The following is a 25,533-nucleotide window of genomic DNA, read 5'->3' on the forward strand; positions in this document are numbered from 1 at the left end:
GGACGGAGACCTGTGGTGAAATGAAATTCGAGATCTGCTGCCATACTACACTTAAATAAGTGAAATGTTTTCTCAGAAAGTCTACTTTGCAATGTGCTACCTTTTACTTTTTGAATGGCACTCGTGTTACACGTAAACAACAGTATATTTATGGGTATGTTTATCTTATCCATAAGTACCATGTAATACAAGTCTGTAGGACATTACACTGTATGTGAACTAAACCACCAGTGCACAGTATCAATGACGTATTGTACGTAATGCAGTGGATTAAGACATATGGGTTGGCAGATTCAATGTTAGCATCATCTAATTCATTGTAAACAAGTTAAAACACTAGACCTATTTGGAAGCCCATTTTGGGCTTTAATACTTTGCAATCAAATCATTTCTAAAGCAAATCCATTCTCTGTAAACGTACAATAACAACTAAAGAACACTGGTCATAAACTCAAAGTAAACTTAATCTAAATGCATCGATTCACCTGTATTGTGAGAAGGGCAGTGGATTCTAAGTGTATTTGTATTGCATCTGAAGTCAAGGGGAATGAATGGTTGGATATGAGAAATGAATGAAGAGAATAGTTGAAGAGTAAAATAGTTAATGTTACAGAGAGAGAAAGAGAGACAGGGAAGAGAGTGTAGGGAAGAAAAGAGGGAGGGATGGAGGGTGTGGTGATGTATAAAACAACCCTTTACATCCCAACCTCCACCACTCTCTCTCTCTCTCTCTCTTCACTTTTCCCTTTGCTTTCTCATTCCCCACAATTCTTCCTACATCTCGGTGAGTAGCAACTTTAATCTTGGGTTTCTTAATTGTGCACCCTAATGTTTAAACGTCAATGTTACTGTGGTGGTTTTAAAATGTAATCCCTACTCGGTATGTTTTGTTTTGTGCACTTACATTTTTCTCTTGGTTTTTGGATTTAACCCTTCGCTCACCTGACTTCTGTTTCGGAGTTTTGCACTTTTAAACAAAATGTCCTTCTTTTGGTTCCTAATGTGGTTGATTTTATTATGAGGACTTGATTCTGTAACGGAGGCTTGCAAACCAGTCATTCTGTACCAATGTGTTTTGCATTGCGGAGGACAAGTTGGGTTTCACTTATCGCTGTGAGTACTAGTCAGTAGTTGTAATATCGCAGCAGTTTGTGGTTCTCCTATTCTCATTCCCTTTTCCCTACTCCCCCATCTTTCATTATTTCCTTCTCTCTCTGTCTCATCTGGCTAACATTCCCTTGGCTCTACCCTTTGCTCCCTCAACCACATCCTCAAGAGCAGACACACACACGCACACACGCACACACACACACACACACACACACACACACAGAGAGAGGAAGACAAGAAGATTAAAGAAGTAACAATTGGGGTAAACACACAGCATATGGAAAAATATGGTGAGGTGTTATTCAGTAGAAGAGTAATCCAGAAGGGATTTGCCCAGACCGTTACATGTTTCCTCATCTGGAGCCATGTTAATTACCAGGAGAGCATGGCGTTGCCATAACAGTGCTTGTGTTTTTCACCATAGAACCTGTGGTAGAGACCATGGTTGCCTCCCAAATGGCACCCTGTTCACCATGTAGGGCCCTGGTTAAAAGTAGTTAACTATGTAGGGAAAAGGGTGCTACCATGGGCTCAGAGGAAACCAGGTTTTATTTTGATTCCTTTCATTGGAAAATGCAGAGAAACACACAAGAGACAAAAGCTATGATGATGAAGCTACAGTATCATGCAATGCAACAACCATATGCTTTCAGTGAATTCATTGAAATAGTTTAATGCCCCACCGAATTGAGTTTTCATACTTTGAGAGTGAAAGAACGGACAAATAATATTCTTATCTATAGTGAGCAAGAACAGCAATGTCCAGAAATGTTTTTTTTTGTGCTTCACTAGGTTCTGTGTCCCTCTCTGTTTTCCCCTTCAACTATAGTCACCATGTCTGGGATCCAGCAGGCCATGTCTCTCCTCATCGCCTCCTTCCACAAGTACTCTGGGAAGGACGGGGACAAGTTGACCCTCAGCAAGGCCGAGCTGAAAGAGCTGCTCCAGGCTGAACTAGGGGAGATGCTTGGGGTGAGTGAGACTGAGCATACAATTCCTAATGATCTGGGATCAGATTTGTTTTGTTGCACTACAGCAGTGATGTCAAACTGAATTCCTGGAGGGCCATGTGTCTGCAGATTTTTGTTATTTCCTTAAATTAAGACTGAGAGATCCAGGTGAGGGCCCTCCAGGAAGTGTGTTTGACACCCCCTGCTCTAGAGGCAGGGTCAGTGCTCTCTCTTCCGAGATCTGTTGGGTCGGGCAAAATAGGAATGCCGGAAAGATTGGGTCCATTTCTGAATACAGCTCAAATAAACAATGCTTGCTAACTCCAGCAATGGCATCCCAAAATATTTAAATTCACTAAGATGTATATCACCTTTATATCATCTTTGGCCAGAAATACAGCTTGTGTGTCAAGACAGTTTTCTTGTTAAGCTCCCCCTTCTTTCTTCTGCATTCTGTCGGTTTTCAGAAAGCCAGTGACAAGTCAGCAGTGGACAGAATCTTCAAGGACCTGGACTCTAACAAAGACAACACTGTTGACTTCAAGGAGTATGTCACCCTCGTGTCCTGCCTCACAGTGATGTGCAATGAGTTCTTCATAAAGAAGTAGAGCACGTACACCACCTAGTGGCCATAATACAAAACTGCAGGAGGAGACCACTCAATTTAACAGAGATTAAACAGTGAAGCAGTCTAGAGTAGTAATATTGCAGTAATATATAATAGACAGGTTGAATCTGGGAAGTTGTCCTTGTAATGCAAAGTCCATCGATAAAGAAATTAGATGAGTATGTTCCACCTGGTCTGGTGTCATTTTTTTGTGCTGCTGTCACTTCTTCATATCACATGTTTCTTACTGAGGTTTTTCTTACTAAGATTATGTTTAAAGCCTTTCTTGTATGACAATGTGCATCCATTTCACACGATGGGAAATAGTTGGGTTCATTCTATGCATATGCAGTGGCTTAGGCCTACATGCTATTGAGTACATATGATATGAGACATCTGCCTCTGGTGAATGGTATAACTATTAAGCTAAACAAGAGATCGGTGGATCTGTTTAATCACCACCAAAGGGTTTGGTATAGCACATGTGTAACTTGTTAGACCCCTCAAGAATCAGGGCATGTGTCCTCAAACCTCTCTTTCTCTGTCTTCACTGAGAAGAGTTGGGTCCAGGTAGGCATGTTTCTAATAGGCAACTTAATCCTACTCATATTGGAAAATGGATATTGTAATAAGCAATAAGGTACAAGAGGCCGCACTATTATTTAATGAATATCACAGGTAAAATGACTCTGTTCAGTCCGACACAGAAAGACAATGGAGGACAGGTTTAGTATACGGCTGCAGGTAGCCTAGTGGTTAGAGCGTTGGGCCAGTAACTGAGAGGTTGCTAGATCAAATCCCTGAGTTGACTATTTAAAAATCTGTCGTTCTGCCCCTGAACAAGGCAGTTAGATCAAATCCCTGAGCTGACAATGTAAAAATATGGTGTTCTGCCCTTGAACAAGACACTGTTCCTAGGCTGTCATTTGTAAATAAGAATTTGTTTAAGAAATACTTGGACCCTCATCAACATCTCAACAAACATATAGAATTAACTGCAAAAAAAGACAATAGGCCTACTGCAGTGGCATGACTTTCAAATTGGTTCACTCCTACAGACAGTGTAGCTTGCTACGTAAAGCAGGCAGACAAGCATCAAGGCATTCAGTTATTGTTTGTTAGAATGGGCCAAATGAGTGACCTACGTGACTTTGAGCTCGGTATGATCATCAGTGCCAGGCACACCGGTTCTAGTTTCTCAGAAACGTCCGGCCTCCTGGGCACGCAGGACAGGTTCAATGGTTCACCAAGAATGGTGCTACAAAACAAAAAACATCCAGTCATTAGCAGTCCTGTGGACGAAAACAGCTTGTGGATGAGAGAGGTCAAAGGAGAATGGCAAACAGGCAAATAATGTGGTACGTCAGTGGTGGGCAGAACGGCATCTCGGAACGCTTCCTTTTTACTGATAGGCGTTTGCAGCAGACAACCACACAGGGTTCCACTCCTAGCCTTGATGATATCGGAGCAAGTATGTTGTTGCTGGGATCCTTATTATGGGTGATTTTGACCATGTTAAGGTGTGTCTGGACTATTCTCAGGAAATGGATTACAACCATTTGTTAACATTCCAACTAGACAGAATTCCATCATATACTTTGTCATTGCCAACTTTGCAGACTTTTATAGTACCCCTACAACAATGTCACCTTTGGGTCTCAGTGATCATAATATTGTAGTTCTGTCACTAACACAATCATCAAGAAAGTAATTCAACCATTGAAAGAGTTAAGCATCAGTGGATGTGGCTAGTGGTTTTCCCTCATAGGAGGTTGGTGGCACCTTAATTGGGGAGAACGGGCTCGTGGTAGTAGCTGGAGCGTAATATGTGAAATGGTGTCAAATACATCAAACACATGGTTTCTATGTGTTTTGATGCCATTCCATTTACTCTGTTCCAGACATTATTATGAGCAGTCCTCCACTCCGTGTCCTCCACTCCGCGTCCTCCACTCTGCATCCTCCACTGCTTTCCCTCCTTAAATGGCCGGAAGTAACAAATGTGGAGAGCACACAGCAGAAAACAGACCATTTCTATAACACCCTCAATCACGCCATTGCAGCTTACTTCCCAGAACAGGTGGCTAGGATGCATGCACAGGATAAGGAGTGGATTTCACCTAAAATCAAAGAGCTGATAAAAAGCAGACAGAAAGCCTTCAGTGAAAAAGACTGGCCTTCATGGCACGCTCTGAGGAACAAAACCCAGAGAGAGATCAAGACAGCAAGATCAACAGTCTACCACACTGAAATCCAGAAAAACAAGAGGGAGAACCCAGCAACATGGTACCATCAAATTGAATCTCTGACCAGCAGTAAAAAGACCATTTCCATCAAAGTTGACGGGCTCGACCCAGAAAACCATTCTGCTATTGTCAATGCTACACTCTTATAACAAAAGGTTATTCGGCTGTCCCCATAGGATAACCCTATTTGGCTCCAGGTAGAACCCTTTTGGGTTCTATGTAGAACCCTCTGTGGAACTCAAAAAGGTTCTACCTGGAACCAAAATTCAAAAGGCACTCACATCTGAGCTATCTTTGTTGCAGGTGCATGGTAACAGTTGAACAAAATGAGAAAAAATAAGAAACCCGCACACTGCTCTTGCTAGTATCACTGCTCTTTATTAAGCTCTACGTATTGGCCTCTATCTGGAACCAAAAACATTTTTTTAAAGGGTTCTCCCATGGGGACAGAACCCTTTTAGGTCCTAGATAGCAGCTTTTTTTCTAAGAGTGTATAAATTACAAGTTTTAATCTGTCACCACATCAGTACCACAACTAATGCTTTCAGACCTACATGCATCTTACCAGCTATGCCACTCCCTACTGTTGAACCATGGGAAATGCACATGAGACAACTCTCCGTTCAGAAAGGCCCCAGGTCCTGGCCTCATCAGTGGCAGATTCATTAGGCTTGTGAAGGTTTTGTTGCTGAATGGGTAACACAGGATATCGAAAAGAACATCTTCAACCAACAGTTCAGCTGCTTCAAGGGTAGCTCAACCACCCACTGCCTTGTAAGCATGGCAGACCAGCTGACATCAGAAGCACTTGGGTCTTGACAGACTACAGCAAGGCCTTTGATCTTGTGGATCACACCATTGCAATGAAACCTTTTGCAATTATCTGTCCAACCAGAGACCATGGATTTTTTACTTCCTTTTCCGACCAGAGCTAGGTGACAAGATACATAAGACTGTACCCCAAGCACTCTCTTGTGGCCTCCCCCAGGGCACACAGCTTGGTCCAATTGTATTGTGGCTCACATCATGGTGCATCAGAGGGCACCCTGTCCAACTCCTGGACCTTTGTGGAGGATCTGAACCTTTTATTTAACTAGGCAAGTCAGCCTACCCCAGCCAAACCCTAACCCAGACAACGCTGGGACAATTGTGCACCGCCCTACGGGACTCCCAATCACATCCGATTGTGATACAGCCTGGAATTGAACCAGTGTCTGGTTCCCAAAATATAGCAAAACCTTAATCAAGAGTGTGCATGTCACGGTCGTCCTCCTCTTCATCTGAAGAGGAGAGGCGAAAAGGATCAGAGGACCAATATGCGGCGTGGTAAGTGTCCATGGTAAAATCTTTAATAAAGAAAGACTGAACACTATACAAAAGAGTAACAAAAACAATAAACCAAATTTGACCGTGAAGCTACAAAAATGAGACCTGTGCTGACACAAGCCACTAACATAGACAATCACCCACAAACAAACCCAGGCTACCTAAGTATGATTCTCAATCAGAGACAACTAATGACACCTGCCTCTGATTGAGAACCATACTAGGTCGAAACATAGAAATACCCAAATCATAGAAAAACAAACATAGACTGCCCACCCAACTCACGCCCTGACCATACTAAATAAATACAAAACAAAGGAAATAAAGGTCAGAACGTGACAGTGCAGAGCAGTCATCAAGGCAAAGGGTGGCTACTTTGAAGAATCTAAAATGTATTTTGATTTGTTTAACACTTTTTTGGTTACTACATTATTCCATATGTGTTATTTCATAGTTTTGATGTCTTCACTATTATTCTACAATGTATAAAATATTAAAAATAAAGAAAAACCCTTGAATGAGTAGGTGTGTCCAAACTTTTGACTGATACTGTATTTATAATAGTAGAGGAAAGACAATTAACATTAAGGGGCAATGCAAATAGTCTGGGTAGCCATGTGATTAGCTGTTCAGGAGTCTTATAGCTGTTGGTAGAAGGTAGAAGCTGTTGAGAAGCTTTTTGTACCTAGACTTGGCACTCCGGTAGCAGAGAAAACAGTCTATGACTAGGGTGGCTGTAGTCATTGACAATTTTTAGGGCCTTCCTCTGACACCGCCTGGTATAGAGGTCCTGGATGGCAGGAAGCTTGGCCCCAGTGATGTACTGGGCCATACGCACTACCCTCTGTAGTGCCTTGAGGTCGGAGGCCGAGCAGTTGCCATACCAGGCTGTGATGCTCACGATTGTGCAGCTGTAGAACTTCTTGAGGATCTGAGGACCCATGCCAAATCTTTTCAGTCTCCTGAGGGGGAATAGGTTTTGTCGTGCCCTCTTCACGACTGCCTTGGTGTGCTTGGACCATAAAAGTTTGTATGTGATATGGAAACAAAGGAACCTGTAGCTCCCAACCTGCTCCACTACAGCCCCTTTGATGATAATGGGGGTGTGCTAGGTCCTCCTTTTCCAGTAGTCCACAATCATGGGGCGGCCCGTCAGGAAGTCCAGGATCCAGTTGCAGAGGGAGGGGTTTAGTCTCAGTGTCCTTAGCTTAGTGATGAAATATGAGGGCACTATGGTGTTGAACGCTGAGCTGTAGTCAATGAATTGCATTCTCACATAGGTGTTCCTTTTGTCCAGGTGTGAAAGAGCAGTGTGGAGTGCAATATAGATGACATAATCTGTGGATCTGTTGGGGCGGTATGCAAATTGGAGTGGGTATAGGGTTTCTGGAATAATGGTGTTGATGTGAGCCATGACCAGCATTTCAAAGCACTTCATGGCTACAGACGTGAGGGCTACGGGTCGGTAGTAATTTAGGCAGGTTACCTTGGTGTTGTTGGGCACAAGGACTATGGTGGTCTGCTTGAAACATGTTGGTATTTCAGACTCAGACAGAGAGAGGTTGAAAATGTCAGTGAAGACACTTGTCAGTTGGTCAGCGGATGCTCGGAGTACACGTCCTGGTAATCCGTCTGGCCCTGCGGCCTTGTTAATGTTGACCTGTGTGAACACGCTGCAGAGAGCGTGATCACACAGTCGTCTGGAACAGCTGTGCTCTCATGCACATTTCGGTGTTACTTGCCTCGAAGCGAGCATAAAAGTTATTTAGCTCATCTGGGAGGCTCGTGTCACTGGACAGCTCTCAGCTGTGCTTCCCTTTGTAGTCCGTAATAGTTTGCAAGCCCTGCCACATCCGACGAGCATCAGAGCCGGTGTAGTGCGATTCAATCTTAGTCCTGTATTGACGCTTTGCCTGTTTGATGGTTTGTCGGAGGGCATTGCAGGGTTTCTTATAGGCTTCCGGGTTACAGTCCCGCTCCTTGAAAGTGGCAGCTCTACCCTTTAGCTCAGTGTGCATGTTGTGTGTAATCCATGGCTTCTGGTTGGGGTATGTACGTGTAGTTGTTTTTCTTTCAGAGTGTAATGAATTCCTACTAAAGAATAGTAGGCTGATACACATTCAATACATTAGGTGGCACATGCACCTGTAACAATTTGTTTGTGTATCGCCATAATACCGAAGATGAACTCACGGAAGGTGACCTCACGGAAGGCCCTTTTCCTTCCTCTCTTTTTGTGTGGTGTGAGAAAGTGCCCATTTATTATGTTGGAGATAAGTAAATAGTATATTCATATTTTGCATGTAGTTCACTACTCCCCAACACTATAAGCTAAATGTAGTTTATAGGAGGTGCTATGTCCCTGTTCTCTAAGGGGTAACAGTAGAGTAACCATAGTCTTGTGTTTCTCTTTTCCAGCCATGCCTCAGTACTACTTCTATTCCACAGGTGTCGGATCGGGCAGTAGCAGTCTACACTCAGACTGGGGAGGGGAGGGTCACTATTGTGCGCAGATGGGAGTACATCAGAGGGTAAATACCATCTAATCTTCTAATTAAGAAGAGGATGCTGCACTATAGCTGGGTTTAGACAGGCAGCCCAATTCTGATATTTTCTTATGCTAATTGGTATTTTGACCAATCACATCAAGTCTTTCACGTCAGATCTTTTTCAGAGCTGAGCTGATTGGTCAAAATGCCAATTTAGTGACATTTTTTCATCAGAATTGGTCTCCCTGTCTAGATGACCATCAAAATAAAGCACATCTAAAGAATGTTCACTAACTGGCTTGAAATTGAATTGAATAGCAATGTGAGTGCATTTACTCACACCTTTATCCATATTTACAAAGAATTTTGCATTTACAAAAAAAAATGCAATTCAAGAGGTTGTGTGTGGATAGTAAATTATACTTGTGCGTTGTTTTGTTTATGGTACACATTTGTGAGTTGTACTCTATCTCCGTATGGGGTCTCGTGATGCCATCGAGGGGCTGGTTAATAACAAGGAGCTCGTCTGAGTGTATTTCTGAGGGAGTTATTTTACGCTGGCCGGGTTGAATTGTAATCACGTTGGCATGGGAAAACCATAGGCATTAAAACCAGAGGAAAACATCATGCTTCTACGTCACTTTGATTCTGAGCCGACTTCGCCATATGACAGTGGGGGGGGGGGGGGGCACTTGCTTCACGCCCGGGAGGTAGCCCGTCCCCGATTCCAAATCGAATGTAATCTTTCAGCCGGTGCAAAGACGCGTACACGGGCGGGATTAATCGAACTCTCTGTTGTTTTGAATCCGCTAGACACAGACTGGAGGGGGTACGGTTTTGATTAGAAGATGGCGGATGTTGAAGGCGATGAAATTCGGTCGGCTCTCCTTTCGGCTTCCAGTAATGGACCCGCTGCAGGTTCGGTAGTCGGTACCGGAGGCCAAAATGCTACCCAGGTGACGTCAGGTCCACGGATGGTTAGAATTGTAAAGTCGGAATCAGGATATGGATTCAACGTTCGTGGACAAGTTAGCGAAGGAGGACAACTGCGAAGCATTAATGGGGAATTGTACGCCCCTCTTCAGCATGTCAGTGCTGTTTTGCCTGGAGGGGCTGCGGACCGAGCTGGCATATCAAAGGGTGATAGGATTCTTGAGGTGTAAGTCGGCTTTCTTTACCCATAATAGCGGTCGTTAGCTTCCTAGCTGGCATATCCACCAAGACTGGCTAGTTAACGTTAGCAAGCTAGCTAGCTATCTAGCTACGTCTAACTTAGCTAGCTAGCTAGGTTAATTGTCAACTCTACCTCTGATTTTTAAAACTAGCTAGCTAAGTTAGCTGTCCAGAGTCAATATATACTATATATACGCAAGTATGTGGACACCCCTTCAAATGACTGGTTTCGGCTATTTCAGCCACACCAGTTGCTGACAGGTGTGTAAAATCGAGCTCACAGCCATGCAATCTCCATACACATACATTGGCAATAGCTAGTGGCACCGTCATAGGATGCCACCTTTCCAACAAGTCAGTTCCTCAAATGTATGACCTTGTAGAACTTCCCTGGTCAGCTGTTATTGTGAAGTGGAAATGTCTAGCAACAACGTGGTAGGCCACACAAGCTCGCAGAACGGGACCACCGATCCAAACTGCATCTGGACGCAACTTGAGCACAAGAACCGTTCCTCGATAGCTTCATAAAATGGTCTTCCATGGCCGAGCAGCCACACAAACCTAAGATCACCATGTATAATGCCAAATGTCGGCTGGAGTGGTGTAAAGGTCACCGCCACTGGACTCTGGAGCAGTGGAAACTGGTTCTCTGGAGTGATGAATCACGCTTCACCATGGCAGTCCGACGGACGAATCTGGGTTTGTCGGATGCCAGGAGAACACTACCTGCCCCATTGCATAGTGCCAACTGTACAGTTTGGTGGAGGAGGAATCATAGTCTGGGGCTGTTTTTTTATGGTTCGGGCTAGGCCCCTTAGTTCCAGTGAAGGGAAATCTTAACGCTACAGCATACAAATAACATTATAGAACAGGGGTAGGCATCCCTGGTCCTGGAGTGCTGCAGCATGTTCATGGTTTTTGATTTAACCAACTTGGACCAGGTGTGTGGAATTTAGTCAGTCACTGAACTGATCATTTAGCTCAGTTGGTCAGGTGTGGTGCCTAGTTGGACCAGTCCTGAGGCACTCGAGGAACAGGGTTTACTTACCCCTATTGTAGATTATTCTGTGCTTCCAACTTTGTGGCAACAGTTTGGAGAAGGTCCTTTCCTGTTTCAGAATGACAATGCCCCCAAGCACAAAGCGAGGCCCATACAGAAACGGTTTGTTGAGACTGGCGTGGAAGAACTTGACTGGCCTGCACTGAGCCCTGACCTCAACCCCATCGAACACCTTTGGGATGAATTGGAATGCTGACTGCAAGCCATACCTAATCGCCCAACATCAGTGCCCGACCTCACTAATGCTCTTGTGGCTGAATGGAAGCAAGTCCCCCCAGCAATGTTCCAACAACTAGTGGAAGTCTTCCCAGAAGAGGGGAGGCTGTTATAGCAGCTCCATAGTAATGCCCATGATTTTGGAATGAGATGTTCGACGAGCATGTGTGCACATACTTTTAGCCATTTAGTGTATGTATCTGGGGAGGACATTTCTCAATGGACAATTATCATTGTTAATTGCTGTAAATATGGACAGTACCAGTCAAAAGTTTGGACACACCTACTCATTCAAGTTTTTTTTACATTTGATTTACTATTTTCTACACTGTAGAATAATAGTGAAGACAAACTATGAAATAACACACATGGAGCACATGGAATCATGTAGTAACCAAGTTCTAAACAAATCCAAATGTATTTTATATTTGAGATTCTTCAAAGTAGCCAACCTTTGCCTTGATGACAGCTTGGCATTTTCTCAACCAGCTTCATGAGGAATGCTCTTCCAACAGTCTTGAAGGAGTTCCCACATATGCTGAGCACTTGTTGGCTGCTTTTCCTTCACTCTGCGGTCAAGCAAAGCACCATCACACCATACATGCTGAGATCATCCGTTCACCTACTCTACGTCTCACAAAGACACAGCGGTTGGAACCAAAAATTGCAAATTTGTATTCTTCAGACCAAAGGACAGATTTCCACTGGTCATGTTTCTTAGCACAAGCAAGTCTCTTATTATTATTGGTATCCTTTAGTAGTGGTTTCTTTGCAGCAATTCAACCATGAAGGCCTGATTCACGCAGTTTCTTCTGAACAGTTGTTGAGATGTCTGTTACTTGAACTCTGTGAAGCATTTATTTTGGCTGCAAACTGAGGTGCATTTAACGATAATGAACTTATCCTCTGGAGCAGAGGTAACTCTGGGTCTTCTTTTCCTGTAGTGGTCCTCATGAGAGCCAGTATCATCATAGCGTTGGATGGTTTTTGCAACTGCACTTGAAGAAACTTTAAGAATAGAGTTCTTAGTAATGATGGACTGTCATTTCTCTTTGCTTATTTGAGCTGTTCTTGCCATAATATGGACTTTGGTCTTTTACCAAATAGGGCTATCTTCTGTATTCTACCTCTACCCTGTTACACCAACTGATTGGCTCAAATGCATTAAGAAGGAAAGAAATTACACAAATTAACTTTTAACAGGCACACCTGTATATCGAAATGCAATTCAGGCGACTACCACATGAAGCTGGTTGAGAGAATGCCAAGAGTGTGCAAAGCTGTCATCAAGGCAAAGGGTGGCTACTTTGAAGAATGTCAAATATAAAATTATATTTTGACACTTTTTTGGTAACTACATGATCCCATATGTGTTATGTCATAGTTTATGTCTTCAGTATTATTCTACAATGTAGGACATAGTAAAAATAAAGGGATCTGTGTGTAATATATATAAACTTTTAGTGCATTTACGAGGCATTACAATACATTGTGAGATACACGTTGCCGACTTCAGATGAGTACCGTGGGGCTTGGACTCTAGACATTTTTGTGAGAAGACCGATATCTGGTATGTCTCATGGTCTGACAAACAGTTGTAGCTCAGCCATCTTCCACTGCAGATGCGGAAGGCCCACATAGTTGGATGCGAATTGAGATGCAGCCCTTGCCAAAAAAACTATAGCTTAAACGGACAGATTTTGATGGTTATTTAAAAAAAAATAATATATATATATATATATATATATATATACCGTTCAAAATTTTGGGGTCACTTAGAAGTTTCCTTATTTTTCAAAGAAAGAACATTTTGTGTCCATTTTAAAATAACATCAAATTGGTCAGAAATACAGTGTAGACATTGTTAATGTTGTAAATGACTATTGTAGTTGGAAACAGCTGATTTGTTAATGGAATATCTACATAGGTGTACAGAGGCCCATTATCAGCAACCATCACTCCTGTGTTCCAATGGCACGTGGTGTTAGCTAACCCAAGTTTTATAATTTTAAAATGCTAATTGATCATTAGAAAACCCTTTTGCAATTATGTTAGCACAGCTGAAAACTGTTGTGCTGTTTAAAGAAGCAATAAAACTGGCCTTTAGACTAGTTGAGTATCTGGAGCATCAGCATTCGTGGGTTCGATTACAGGCTCAAAATGGCCAGAAACAAAACTTTCTTCTGAAACTCGTCAGTCTATTCTTGTTCTGAGAAAGGAAGGCTATTCCATGCGAGAAATTGCCAAGAAACTGAAGATCTTGTACAACGCTGTGTACTACTCCCTTCACAGAACAGCGCAAACTGGCTCTAACCAGAATAGAAAGAGGAGTGGGAGGCCCTGGTGCACAACTGAGCAAGAGGACAAGTACATTAGTGTCTACTTTGAGAAACAGGCGCCTCAGGTCCTCAACTGGCAGCTTCATTAAATAGTACCCGCAAAACACCAGTCTCAACGTCAACAGTGAAGAGGCGACTCCAGGATGCTGGCCTTCTAGGCATAGTTGCAAAGAAAAAGCCATATCTCAGACTGGCTAATAAAAATAAAAGATTAAGATGGGCAAAAGAACACAGACACTGGACAGAGGAAGATAGGAAAAAAGTGTTATGGACACACAAATCTAAGTTTGAGGTGTTCGATTCACAAAGTACATTTGTGAGACTCAGAAAAAATGAAAATATGCTGGAGGAGTGCTTGACGTCTGGTGTGTGCTTTGGTGGTGGTAAAGTGGGAGATTTCACCAGGGTAAAATACATTTTGAATAAGAAGACTATCTCTCCGTTTTGCAACGCCATGCCATACCCTGTGGATGGCGCTTAATTGGAGCCAATTTCCTTCAACAGGACAATGACCCAAAGCACAGCTCCAAACTATGCAAGAACTATTTAGGGAAGAAGCAGTCAGCTGGTTTTCTGTCTATAATGGAGTGGCCAGCACAGTCACCTGATCTCAACCCTTTTGAGCTGTTGTGGGAGCAGCTTAACTGTATGTATGTATGTATGTATGTATGTATGTATGTAAGAAGTGCCCATCAAGCCAATACTACTTGTGGGAGGTGCTTCAGAAAGCATGGGGTGAAATCTCTAGAGATTTCCTCAACAAATTGACAACTAGAATGCCAAAGGTCTGTAAGGCTGTAATTGCTGCAAATTGAGGATTCTTTGACAAAAGCAAAGTTTGAAGGACACCATTTTTTATTTCAATTAAAAATCATTATTTATAACCTTGTCAACGTCTTGACTATATTTTCTATTAATTTTGCAACTCATTTGATGTATATTTTCATGGAAAACAAGGACCTTTCTAAGTGAACGGTAGTGTATATATTACTTAGATTGATGCACGGGTGTGTCAATACCCTTCAGCATTCAAATCAAATCTAGCTAGCTAACGTTAGCTCGTGGTTTACAACAGGATTTTTGGAGTCAACTCCGACACACAGAAATGGATGAGCACACACATTACCTAATTATTGCGGAGTCTTACTAGGAAGACTACATTTGCATTCTAGAGGACTGACATGAGCATAATGCTGCTCATTTGCTCATCAATTTAGCATATAAAAGGCCTATTTTGTTTGAATATAGCTGGTCTGTAGGAACTAAAATATTTTGGTGATATTTTTGCTCTGCGCAGCCTTGACGAATCCTATGGGATGATGTGGCGCACTATACTCCAAGCCTATTCTTTGCCACTTTATAGCCCTATTCGGACCGGTATTACTAGAGACATTGGTTATGTAATTATTATCCAAGCATGCACATTAAACCTCTAACTAGGGGGCACCTGATGGCTCTCAGAGAGATTCTTGCGTAAAATACAGAGGTAGCCATTTTTCCTCTTGGTCCTACTGAAAAACCAATTGTCCCGGTGGATATATTATCGAATAGATATTTGAAAAACACCTTGAGGATAGATTATAAACAACGTTTGCCATGTTTCTGTCGATTATTATGGAGCTAATTTGGAATATTTTCCGGTCGATTTCTCAGCCAAACGTGAAGAACAAACGGAGCTATTTCGCCTACAAAAATAATATTTTGGGAAAAAAGGAACATTTGCTATCTAACTGGGAGTCTCGTGAGTGAAAACATCCGAAGCTCATCAAAGGTAAACGATTTAATTTGATTTTCGTGACCAAGTTGCCTACTGCTAGCTGGACATAATGCTATGCTAGGCTATCAATAAACTTACACAAATACTTGTCTTGCTTTGGCTGTAAAGCATATTTTCAAAATCTGAGATGACAGGGTGATTAACAAAAGGCTAAGCTGTGTTTCAATATATTTCACTTGTGATTTCATGAATAGGAATATTTGCTAGTAATATTTATGTCCGTTGCGTTATGTTAATTAGTGTCAGATGATGACAACGATCCCGGACACAGGATGGGTAGTTACAACATTAAGGGGACAATACACACAATTTTTTTCAAACTGAATTGACTCATGATTCAATCATGGAGGTTTTAATTCTAGACGGGAAGATATTTCAGTCATTCTAGAAGTTAATAGGCTACACTAACTCATGCTTGGCGGCCAAATGTGTAGGTTTCCCCATCCATAATATTTCAATTGAAGTGTGATCATAATCATTATTTTAGCCAAATCCCCCCAAATCTTCCCTACAGGAAGGTAGCTCTCCAGGAACAGGGTTGGAGAGCCCTTCCCTAGGATATCAACAGCCAGCCAGGGTTTCTTTAAATAAGCTATAGCCAAAATACTTTTTATTGCACATTTTAGACCTAATTAAACTGATGCATTTGGTGACGTTCGACTTCAATTCACTGGCACTGAATAGCTTAGCCATATTAATTAATAGCCAAATGTCACACACATGCATACAGTACCAGTCAAAAGTTTGGACACATACTCATCCAAGGTTTTTTTTTTCTCCTTTTTTCTATGTTGTAGAATAATAATGAAGACAAACTATGAAATAACAAATATGGTATCATGTAGTAAGTAAAAATGTGTTAAACAAATCTAAATATATTTGACATTCTTCAAAGTAGCCACCCTTTGCCTTGATAACAACTTTGCACCTTCACCTGGAATGCTTTTCCAACAGTCTTGAAGGAGTTCCCACATATGTTGAGCACTTGTTGACTGCTTTTCCTTCCCTCTGCGGTCCAACTCATCACAAACCATCTCTATTGGGTTGAGGTCGGGTTATGGTGGAGGCTAGGTCATCTGATGCAGCACTCCATCACTCTCTTTCTTGGTCAAATAGCCCTTACACAGCTTGGAGGTTAATTGGGTCATTGTCCTGTTGAAAAACAAATGATAGTCCCACTAAGCGCAAACCAGATGGGATGGCGTATCCCTGCAGAATGCTGTGGTAGCCATGCTGGTTAAGTGTGCCTTGAATTCTAAATAAATTACAGTGTGTCAGAAGCAAAGCACCATTTTACCACCTCCATGCTACACGGTGGGAACCACACATACGGAGATCATCCGTTCACCTACTCTGCATCTCACAAAGACACAGCAGTTGGAACCAAAAATCAGACCAAAGGACAGATTTCCACCAGTATAATGTTCATTGCTTGTGTTTCTTGGCCCAAGCAAGTCTTTTTTCTTATTATTGGTGTCCTTTAGTAGTGGTTTCTTTGCAGCAAAGTTCTTGAAATTTTCCACATTGACTGACCATGTCTAAAAGTAATGATGGACTGTCGTTTCTCTTTGCTTATTTGAGCGGTTCTTGCCGTAATATGGACTTAGCCCTATTTGGTAAAAGACCATCTTCTGTATACCAACCCTACCTTGTCACAAAACAACTGATTGACTCAAATGCATTAAGAAGGAAAGGAATTCCACAAATGTACTTTTTAACAAGGCATACCTGTTAATTTAAATGCATTCCAGGTGACTACCTCATGAAGCTCTTTTGAGAGAATGCCAAGAGTGTGCAAAGCTGTCAAGGCAAAGGGTGGCTATCTCAAATATAAAATATATTTTCATTTGTTTAACACTTTTTTTTGGTTACTACATGATTCCATATGTGTTATTTCATAGTTTTGATGTCTTCACTATTATTCTGCAATGTAGAAAATAGTAAAAAAAAATTAAAAAAGAAACCCTTGAATAAATGTGTCGTGTGTGTGTGTGTATACATACAGTTGAAATCGGAAGTTTACGTGCACTTAGGTTGGAGTCATTAAAACTCGTTTTTCAACCACTCCACAAATTTCTTGTTAACAAACTATAGTTTTGGCAAGTCGGTTAGGACATCTACTTTGTATTTGGTAGCATTGCCTTTAAATTGTTTAACTTGGGTCAAACTTTTTGGGAGCCTTCCACAAGCTTCCCACAATAAGTTGGGTGAATTTTGGCCCATTCCTCCTGACATAGCTGGTGTAACCGAGTCAGGTTTGTGGGCCTCCTTGCTTGCACATGCTTTTTCCGTTCTGCCCACAAATTTTCTATAGGATTGAGGTCAGGGCTTTGTGATGGCCACTCCAATACCTTGACTTTGTTGTCCTTAAGCCATTTTGCCACAACTTTGGAAGTATGCTTGGGGCCATTGTCCATTTGGAAGACATTTGTGGCCAACTTCCCGACTGATGTCTTGAGATGTCGCTTCAATATATTCACGTAATTTTCCTCCCTCGTGATGCCATCTATTTTGTGAAGTGCACCAATCCCTCCTGCAGCAAACCACCCCCACAACATGATGCTGCCACCCCGTGCTTCATGGTTGGGATGGTGTTCTTCGGCTTGCAAGCCTCCCCCTTTTTCCTCCAAACATAACATAGTTCTATTTTTGTTTCATCAGACCAGAGGACATTTCTCCAAAAAGTACAATCTTTGTCTCCATGTGCATTTGCAAACCGTAGTCTGGCTTTTTGATGACGGTTTTGGAGCAGTGGCTTCTTCGTTGCTGAGCAGCCTTTCAGGTTATGTTGATGTAGGACTAATTTAACTGTGGATATATATACTTTTGTACCTGTTTCCTCCAGCATCTTCACTGGGTCCCTTGCTGTTGTTCTGGGATTGATTGGCACTTTTCTCACCTAAGTACGTTCATCTCTAGGAGACAGAACACGTCTCCTTCCTGAGCGGTATGATGGCTGCATGGTTGGTGCTTATACTTGCGTACTATTGTTTGTACAGATGAATGTGGTACCTTCAGGCGTTTGTAAATTGCTCCCAAGGATGAACCAGACTTGTGGAGGTCTACAATTTTTTTCTGAGGTCTTGGCTGATTTCTTTCGATTTTCCCATGATGTCAAGCAAAGAGGCACTGAGTTTCAAGGTAGGCCTTGAAATACATCCACAGGTACATCTCCAATTGATTCAGGCTAATTGACATCATTTATCAGAAGCTTCTAAAGCCATGGCATAATTTTCTGGAATTTTCCAATCTGTTTAAAGGCACAGTCAATTTAGTGCATGTAAACTTCTGACCCACTGGAATTGTGATGCAGTGAATTATGTGAAATAATCTGTCTGTAAACAATTGTTGAAAAAATGACGTGTCATGCGCAAAGTATATGTCCTAACCGACTTGCCAAAACTATAGTTTGTTAACAAGAAATTTGTAGAGTGGTTGAAAAATGAGTTTTAATGACTCCAACCTAAGTGTATGTAAACTTCCGACTTCAACTGTGTGTGTGTGTGTGTAATATATAATATATATATATCTATATCGTTCCTGCTTTTGTGGCACAGTCCTCGGGCTAGAAGGTCGGGCTAGAAGGTCGAGGGTTCGAGACCTGCTCCCTGCTGTTTCATTACATTGGTGTCAGAAGTGATTGGACCTTGCATCCACAACAGAGCGTGTGCTTGGATGGTGCGCGTTCGTGTAAGACGTAGAGTCGCAAGCTAGCGTGAGGACACGCTCTTTGAAAGGAGGGAGTAGTGTAACGACCCTGGGTTTATAAGCGAGGAAATCAACCCTGCTGCACGAGCATGCTTTTGCGGCACAGTCGATAGCGCGCCGGACCTCGGGCTAGAAGGTCGAGGGTTCGAGGCCTACTCCCTGCTGTTTCATTACTATATATATATATATATATATATATATATATATATATATATATATACATATATACATATTTACATATACATTTAGTGAATTTACAAGATGGCACAACTGGCGCTGCAGGCCACACCCCTGCCATATTTCTGAGTGTATTTGTGTGCAAGTCGGTGTGTCTGGGTGGAGTTGAAACAGGCATGGCTGGACCCTTGAGACACTGTACAACAATGTTTTTTTTGCCAAGGCCAACACCTTAAGTCATAAATAGCCTATTTTAATCAACCTCGGAGGAGATAATTAACTTTTCATACCATCCTTTAAAAAAATAAAGGCTGCAAAGGATATGGTCTTTCTGTACCACATTACTCCATTTATGTCTCTTCAGGGCGCACATTTTTCTGCTTTTATATGAAATATTAGTTTCCCTTACTCTTGAATAACATGAGTGGAAAATGGAATTGATACCAAACTTTTCTCTCTCAATGAAAAATCGAGAGAAAGAATGAGGAACATGGTAGACCCAACTTGAATCATCAACAGATTTACTGTGTCCCAAATGGCACCCTATTCCCTACGTAGTGCACTACGGGCCCTGGTAAATATATAGAAAATTAGGTGCCGTTGGGATTGCCTTCCTAACGCTAGGCTATATTTTTATCAACAACTAGTGCAACTTGCCACTCTGCCTGTGTCGTGTGATCGATACTGTTCATGTGACACATTAACCAGCTACTTCTGCTTTCCCAACGGTTGGAAATAAACTTTGTGTGGTCATCAAGTTATTCTCCCGGTGCCGACACCACCTCTAGCTCACATGTCAGTGGATCAGGCCTATAGGTTGACCAAAGTTGGTTTTATTTGTGCATGCACATTCTCTGTTTTACCAGATGGCTTTAGGCTGATGTCAGTCGCCGCTATTGATTGTGCAAAACTTAAAATCTAGGCAATGTTTTAATTCGCGATTTCAATTAATTTAGATCCACCCTTGTCAATGTGTGAAACATGTCTTATGAAGTAGCCTAGTATCAAGAAGTTGGGCAACTCTTTCTTGGTACTTTTCCTGTTTATTTTGTCTTCATCCCTATTCAGTTCCCTACCTTCTCGTTTCTCTTTAGGATATTCGTGAGATGAATTTGGTGCTTCACTTAATTGTATTTCTGATTTGATAGAAGGATTAGGCTACATCAAAGCTGTGTTGTGGAGAGGGGTTATCCTACACCAGGGATGGGCAACTGGTGGCCCTCAGATCAATTCAAAATTTGTTTGTGCATCAGCCCCTCATGAGTTCAGATTTTGTGGCACCCACCACCATCAGTTGCCCATCCCTGACCTACACCCTCTAGCCCTTTTTGTCTCCCATTCTTTTGAGTACCCCTGAATAAGCTTGAGGAAAGATCCAATTTCCCCTCAAGTCTTGTTTCTTTCTCTTTCATATTAAACTCCTTTCTCTTCCATCTCCCCCCCCCCCCCCCACCTCTCAGCCTCTGTCTCTCTCACTCTTTTTGGTTGTTGTTGGTATTACTGAAATGAATAAGTAATGATGGAAACAGTGTGTATGGCAAGCAGGTGCTGCCCTGCCCTCTCTCCACCCCCTTGGTTCTGATAAGCAGATTAGCCAATACACCTGCTGCCATCTGGCCTCAGTACTGTTAGTTAGGCTTGGGCGGTATACGGTAGGGATGTGGCAAATTGTCAATTTTGCTTTTTAAATTGGGTTTCCATTCAAACAAAACAAATCATACAATTGCACGTCAATTCACAATGTACACTGAACCAAAATATAAATGCAACATGTAAAGTGTTGGTCCCATGTTTCATAAGATGAAATTAAAGAACCCAGAATTTCCATTTACACATAATGCTTATTTCTCTAAAATGTTGTGCACATGTTTGTTTACATCCCTGTTAGTGAGCATTTCTCATTTGCCAAGATAATCCATCCACCTGACAGGTGTGGCATATCAAGAAGCTGATTAAACAGCATGATCATTACACAGGTGCACCTTGTGCTATGTACAATAAAAGGCCACTCTAAAATATGCAGTTTTGTCACAACACAATGCCACAGATGTCTCAAGGTTTGAAGGAGCACACAATTGGCATGCTGAATGCAGGAATGTCCACCAGAGATGTTGCCAGAGAATTGAATGTTAATTTCTCTACCATAAGCCGCCTCATGTCATTTTAGAGAATTTGGCAGTACTTCCAACCGGCCTCACAACCGCAGACCATGTGTATGGGGAATAGGCCTAACCAAAAACTACCATCATGAATAGGCATAACATGAGCACTAATTCCATTCCGCCATCTCTCGCTCTATGCGTCCCACAGTAATGGAGTGAGCGTGGAGGGGGCCACCCACAAGCAGGTGGTGGATCTGATCCGGACCGGAGAGAGGGAGCTGGTGCTGTCCGTGCTGTCTGTGCCTCCCCAGGAGGCCGACTGCCTGGAGGCCGGGGATGAGAGCGCGGCCCAGCTCAGCTACGACTACAGCGACAAGCAGGCCGTACCCATCTCCATCCCCACCTTCAAGCACGTGGAGCAGCACGCCGAGAGGTTTGTGGTAAGTTAAAAAATGTATTACAGTGAGGTTTCTGGACGGCCTTGTTTACTACAGATGTGGGCTTTTAGAAAAGTTTAGTCGGTGTCTTTTCCGGTGCAGATTTCGGCCAAGCCAAAATGTGTAGGCCACTGCCAGTTAACACATGTACAATGCAACCTATATTTATCCCTTCCAAGTTAAATAATGTGTATGTGCAGGGCTCTAAATTAAATACATTAATTGGTGGCACTGCTGCTTCTAACTTAAAAATGTAGGAGCACAATATAACAATATAGGAGTACCAGAAAATATGCTTCTGCCTTCTTCTGAAACACATGTTGTGCCCTACAAACAAATATGTAACCCTATAAATACATGTTTTGTTTTAAAATGTTGATACAAATACCTAATCATTGAAATAAGTCATTTGTGGAATATTAGGTTTCAACATGATGTAAATGCAATGTTTTCACACTGTGATGCATTACATAAATTGTACACTTGCTTTTTTCACAAACCTTTTTCTCATGGCATGTTCATAATGAAACTGTAACCGCATTGGCAACCTAACACACTAGACAACTACATCAAAACTTGAGTTGCGTGGGGATTTGCTAAATTAAGGACTTCAAGAGCAGCTTGAGCCGCCACTCGCGCTACTGAAAACAGGTGCATCTTTCTTAATGTTCACCATTTATACTCACGTTTTAAGAGGATGTTATTCCCTTAATACTGGGAGTTGAGACAGTTAATAACATTACAAAGCTAAAATGGGGCACTATAAAATCTGTGTTTCAGAGAACGCGGTATAATCACGGACTCCAGACATCAAAACGGAATGTATTGAATTTAGTATGGAGTCAACTAAAATGTATTGAACCAAGTTAATGTTAAGTCATTAACAAAATCCATCTGGGATTTGTATTTTCGTGCACATTTCTGAAACTGCAGAGACATGCCCCTGTTTGTGTATGCGGTGCGTGTAGATCTACACTTTGTGGTAGCAGTTAGCGATTATGCTAATGATAACCTTCTGGTAGAGATCAAATCAAACTTTATTTGTCACATGCGCCGAATACAAGTGTAGACCTTACCGTGAAATGCTTGCTTACCCATAACCTTAACCAACAGCGCAGTTCAAGAAGATGTAATAAAATATTTACCAAATAGACTAATGTAAAAAATAATAATAAAAAGTAACACAACAAGAATAACAATAACAAGGCTATATACAGGGGGTACCGAGTCAGTGTGCGGGGGTACAGGTTAGTTGAGGTCATTTGTACGTGTAGGCAGAGGTGAAGTGACTATGCATAGATAATAAACAACGAGTAGCAGCAGTGTACAAAAGGGAGGGGGGGGGGGAGGGGGGGGTTCAATGTAACTAGTCCGGTGGCGAATTTCATTAATGGCTTGGGAGTAGAAGCTGTTGAGGAGCCTTTTGGTCCTAGACTTGGTGCTCCGGAACTGCTTGCCGTGCGGTAGCAGAGAAAACAGTCTATAACTTGGGTGGCAATTTTATGGGATTTCCTCTGACACCGCCTATTTTATATAGGTCCTGGATGGCAGGAAGCTTGGCCCCAGTGACGTATGCACTTCCCTCTGTAGCACCTTATCTTACAAGATGCTGAGCAGTTGCCATACCAGGCGGTGATGCAACCAATGCTCTCGATGGTGCAGCTATAGAACCTTTTGAGGATCTGGGGTTTTGTCATGCCCTCTTCACGACTGTCTTGGTATGTTTGGGCTATTATAGTTGGTTGGTGATATGGATACCAAGGAAACTCGACCCGCTCCACTACAGCCCTGTCGATGATAATGGGGGCCTGTTCGGCTTGCCTTTTCCTGTAGTCCACAGTCAGCTCCTTTGTCTTGCTCACATTGAGGGAGAGGTTGTTATCCTGGCACCACACTGCCAGTTCTGACCTCCTCCCTATAGGCTATCTCATCGTTGTCGGTGATCAGGCCTACCACTGTTGTGTCGTCAGCAAACATAATGTTGTAGTCGTGTTTGGCCACACAGTTGTAGGTGAACAGGGAGTACAGGAGGGGACTAAGTACACACCCCTTAGAGTTATGGATCAGCTTGACAGACGTGTTATTTTCTACTCTTACCACCTGGGGGCGGAAGTCAGGAAGTCCAGGATCCAGTTGCAGAGGGAGGTGTTTAGTCCCAGAGTCCTTAGCTTAGTGATGAGCTTCGTGGGCACTATGGTGTTGAACGCTGAGCTGTAGTCAATGAACATCATTCTCACATAGGTGTTCCTTTTGTCCAGGTGGGAAAAGGCAGTGTTGAGTGCAATGGAGATTGCCTCATCTGTGTATCTTTTGGGACGGTATGCGAATTGGACAGGGTCAAGGGAGTCTGGGAGGATGCTGTTGATGAGAGCTATGACCAGCCTTTCAAAGCACTTCATGGTTACCGACGTGAGTGCCACGGGGTGGTAATCATTTAGGCAGGTTACCTTCGCTTCCTTGGGCACAGGGACTATGGTGGTCTGCTTGAAACATGTAGGTATTAGAGACTCGGTCAGGGAGAGGTTGAAAATGTCAGTGAAGACACGACAGTTGGTCCGGTCCGCGCATGCTTTGATTACATGTCCTGGTAGTCCGTCTGGCCAGCAGCTTTGTTAATGTTGACCTGTTTAAAGGTTTTGTTCACATCGGCAACCGAGAGTGTTATCACAGTGCTCCAGAACATCTGGTGCTCACGTGCATGCTTCAGTGTTGCTTGCCTCGATACGAGCATAAAAGGCATTTAGATCATCTGGTAGGCTCACGTCACTGAGCAGCTCGCGTCTGGGTTTCCTTTTGTAGTCCATAACAGTTTTCAAGCCCAGCCACATCAGATGATTCAATCTTAATTCAGTATTGATGCTTTACTTGTTTGGTGGTTTGACTGAGGGCATAGCGGGATTTCTTGTAAGCGTCCAGATTAGTCTCCCACTCCTTGAAAGGGGCAGCTCTAGCCTTTAGTTCGATGCGGATGTTGCCTGTAATCCGTGGCTTCTGGTTGGGATATGTATGTACGGTCACTGTGGGGACAACGTCATCGATGCACTTATTGATGAAGTCGATGACTGAGGTGTTGTACTCCTCAATGCCATTGGATGAATCCCGGGATATATTCCAGTCTGTGCTAGCAAAACAGTCCTGAAGTGTAGCATCCGTGTCATTAGACCACTTCCGTATTGAGCGAGTCACTGGTACTTCCTGCTTTAGTTTTTGCTTGTAGCAGCCAGCATGCTCCTGTACTGCCCACGTCTGAGTGATGAAGGAAGATGGGCGAACAGGCCATGGCTCGGGTGGCTGGGGTCCCTTATTTTATCTTCTTGGCCTACCTTCGACATCTGGTGTTGTAGGTGTCCTGATGGGCTGGATAGTGATGCAGCCTGACAGTATGGTCTCTATAGTGCTCCTGTAAAACTCTGAGTGCCCTGTAGGACAGGCTGAATTCTTTCAGCATCCTGAGGTTGAAGAATCGCTGACGTGCTTTCTTCACCACAGTGTACGCGTGGTTTGACCATTTCAGCTTCTCGGAGATGTGCACGCCAAGGAACTTGAAGTTTTGGACCGCCTCCACGTCGGCCCTGTTGATGAGGATGGGGTGTGTCCAGCCTGGTTCCTCCTGAAGTCTACAGTCTGCTCCTTTGTTTTGTTGAGGGAGAGGTTGCCTACCTCCTCCCTATAGTCCGTCTCATCATTGTTTGTAATCAGGTCTACTACTTTTGCGTCGTCAGATGAACTTGATGATAGCGTTGGAATTGTGAGGCCACGCAGTCGTGGGTGTACAGGAGGGGACTGTGGACGCACCCTTGTGGGACCCCGTGTTGA

At 42.8% G+C, this 25,533-nt stretch overlaps 2 protein-coding genes across 4 annotated transcripts in view; both read left to right on the plus strand.

The window, feature by feature from the left end:
• The first annotated feature begins 630 nt into the window (after window positions 1-630).
• On the plus strand, window positions 631-2,854 carry LOC110496008 (ictacalcin). Its single transcript, XM_021571619.2, has 3 exons — window positions 631-784; window positions 1,940-2,082; window positions 2,528-2,854. Exons 1-3 carry the CDS (start codon window positions 664-666, stop codon window positions 2,666-2,668), a joined length of 405 nt encoding a protein of 134 aa, XP_021427294.2. The 5' UTR covers window positions 631-663; the 3' UTR covers window positions 2,669-2,854.
• Window positions 2,855-9,462: 6,608 nt separating this feature from the next.
• LOC110496010 (sorting nexin-27) overlaps window positions 9,463-25,533 on the plus strand; it is a 71,192-nt gene continuing 55,121 nt past the window's right edge. The window contains exons 1-2 of one of the 3 annotated variants that reach the window (XM_036952496.1): window positions 9,463-9,887; window positions 21,489-21,720. In XM_036952496.1, the coding sequence (XP_036808391.1) occupies window positions 9,577-9,887; window positions 21,489-21,720 (543 nt within the window). In that variant the 5' untranslated portion in view covers window positions 9,463-9,576. The remainder of the gene's footprint in view (window positions 9,888-21,488; window positions 21,721-25,533) is intronic. The other 2 variants (XM_036952497.1, XM_021571621.2) reach the window with 2 other exon arrangements.

The sequence above is a fragment of the Oncorhynchus mykiss genome, chromosome 18 (assembly GCF_013265735.2).
Source record: "Oncorhynchus mykiss isolate Arlee chromosome 18, USDA_OmykA_1.1, whole genome shotgun sequence".
NCBI lineage: Eukaryota > Metazoa > Chordata > Actinopteri > Salmoniformes > Salmonidae > Oncorhynchus > Oncorhynchus mykiss.

What these genes read in the sequence shown, in the direction of transcription:
- LOC110496008 (XM_021571619.2), top strand. Translation starts at nt 664, where the DNA reads ATGGAGGGTGTGGTGATGTATAAAACAACCCTTTACATCCCAACCTCC. An exon ending in ACAATTCTTCCTACATCTCG is followed by an intron (nt 785 to 1,939) that starts GTGAGTAGCAAC and finishes CTTCAACTATAG; the next exon opens with TCACCATGTCTGGGATCCAG. An exon ending in AACTAGGGGAGATGCTTGGG is followed by an intron (nt 2,083 to 2,527) that starts GTGAGTGAGACT and finishes GTCGGTTTTCAG; the next exon opens with AAAGCCAGTGACAAGTCAGC.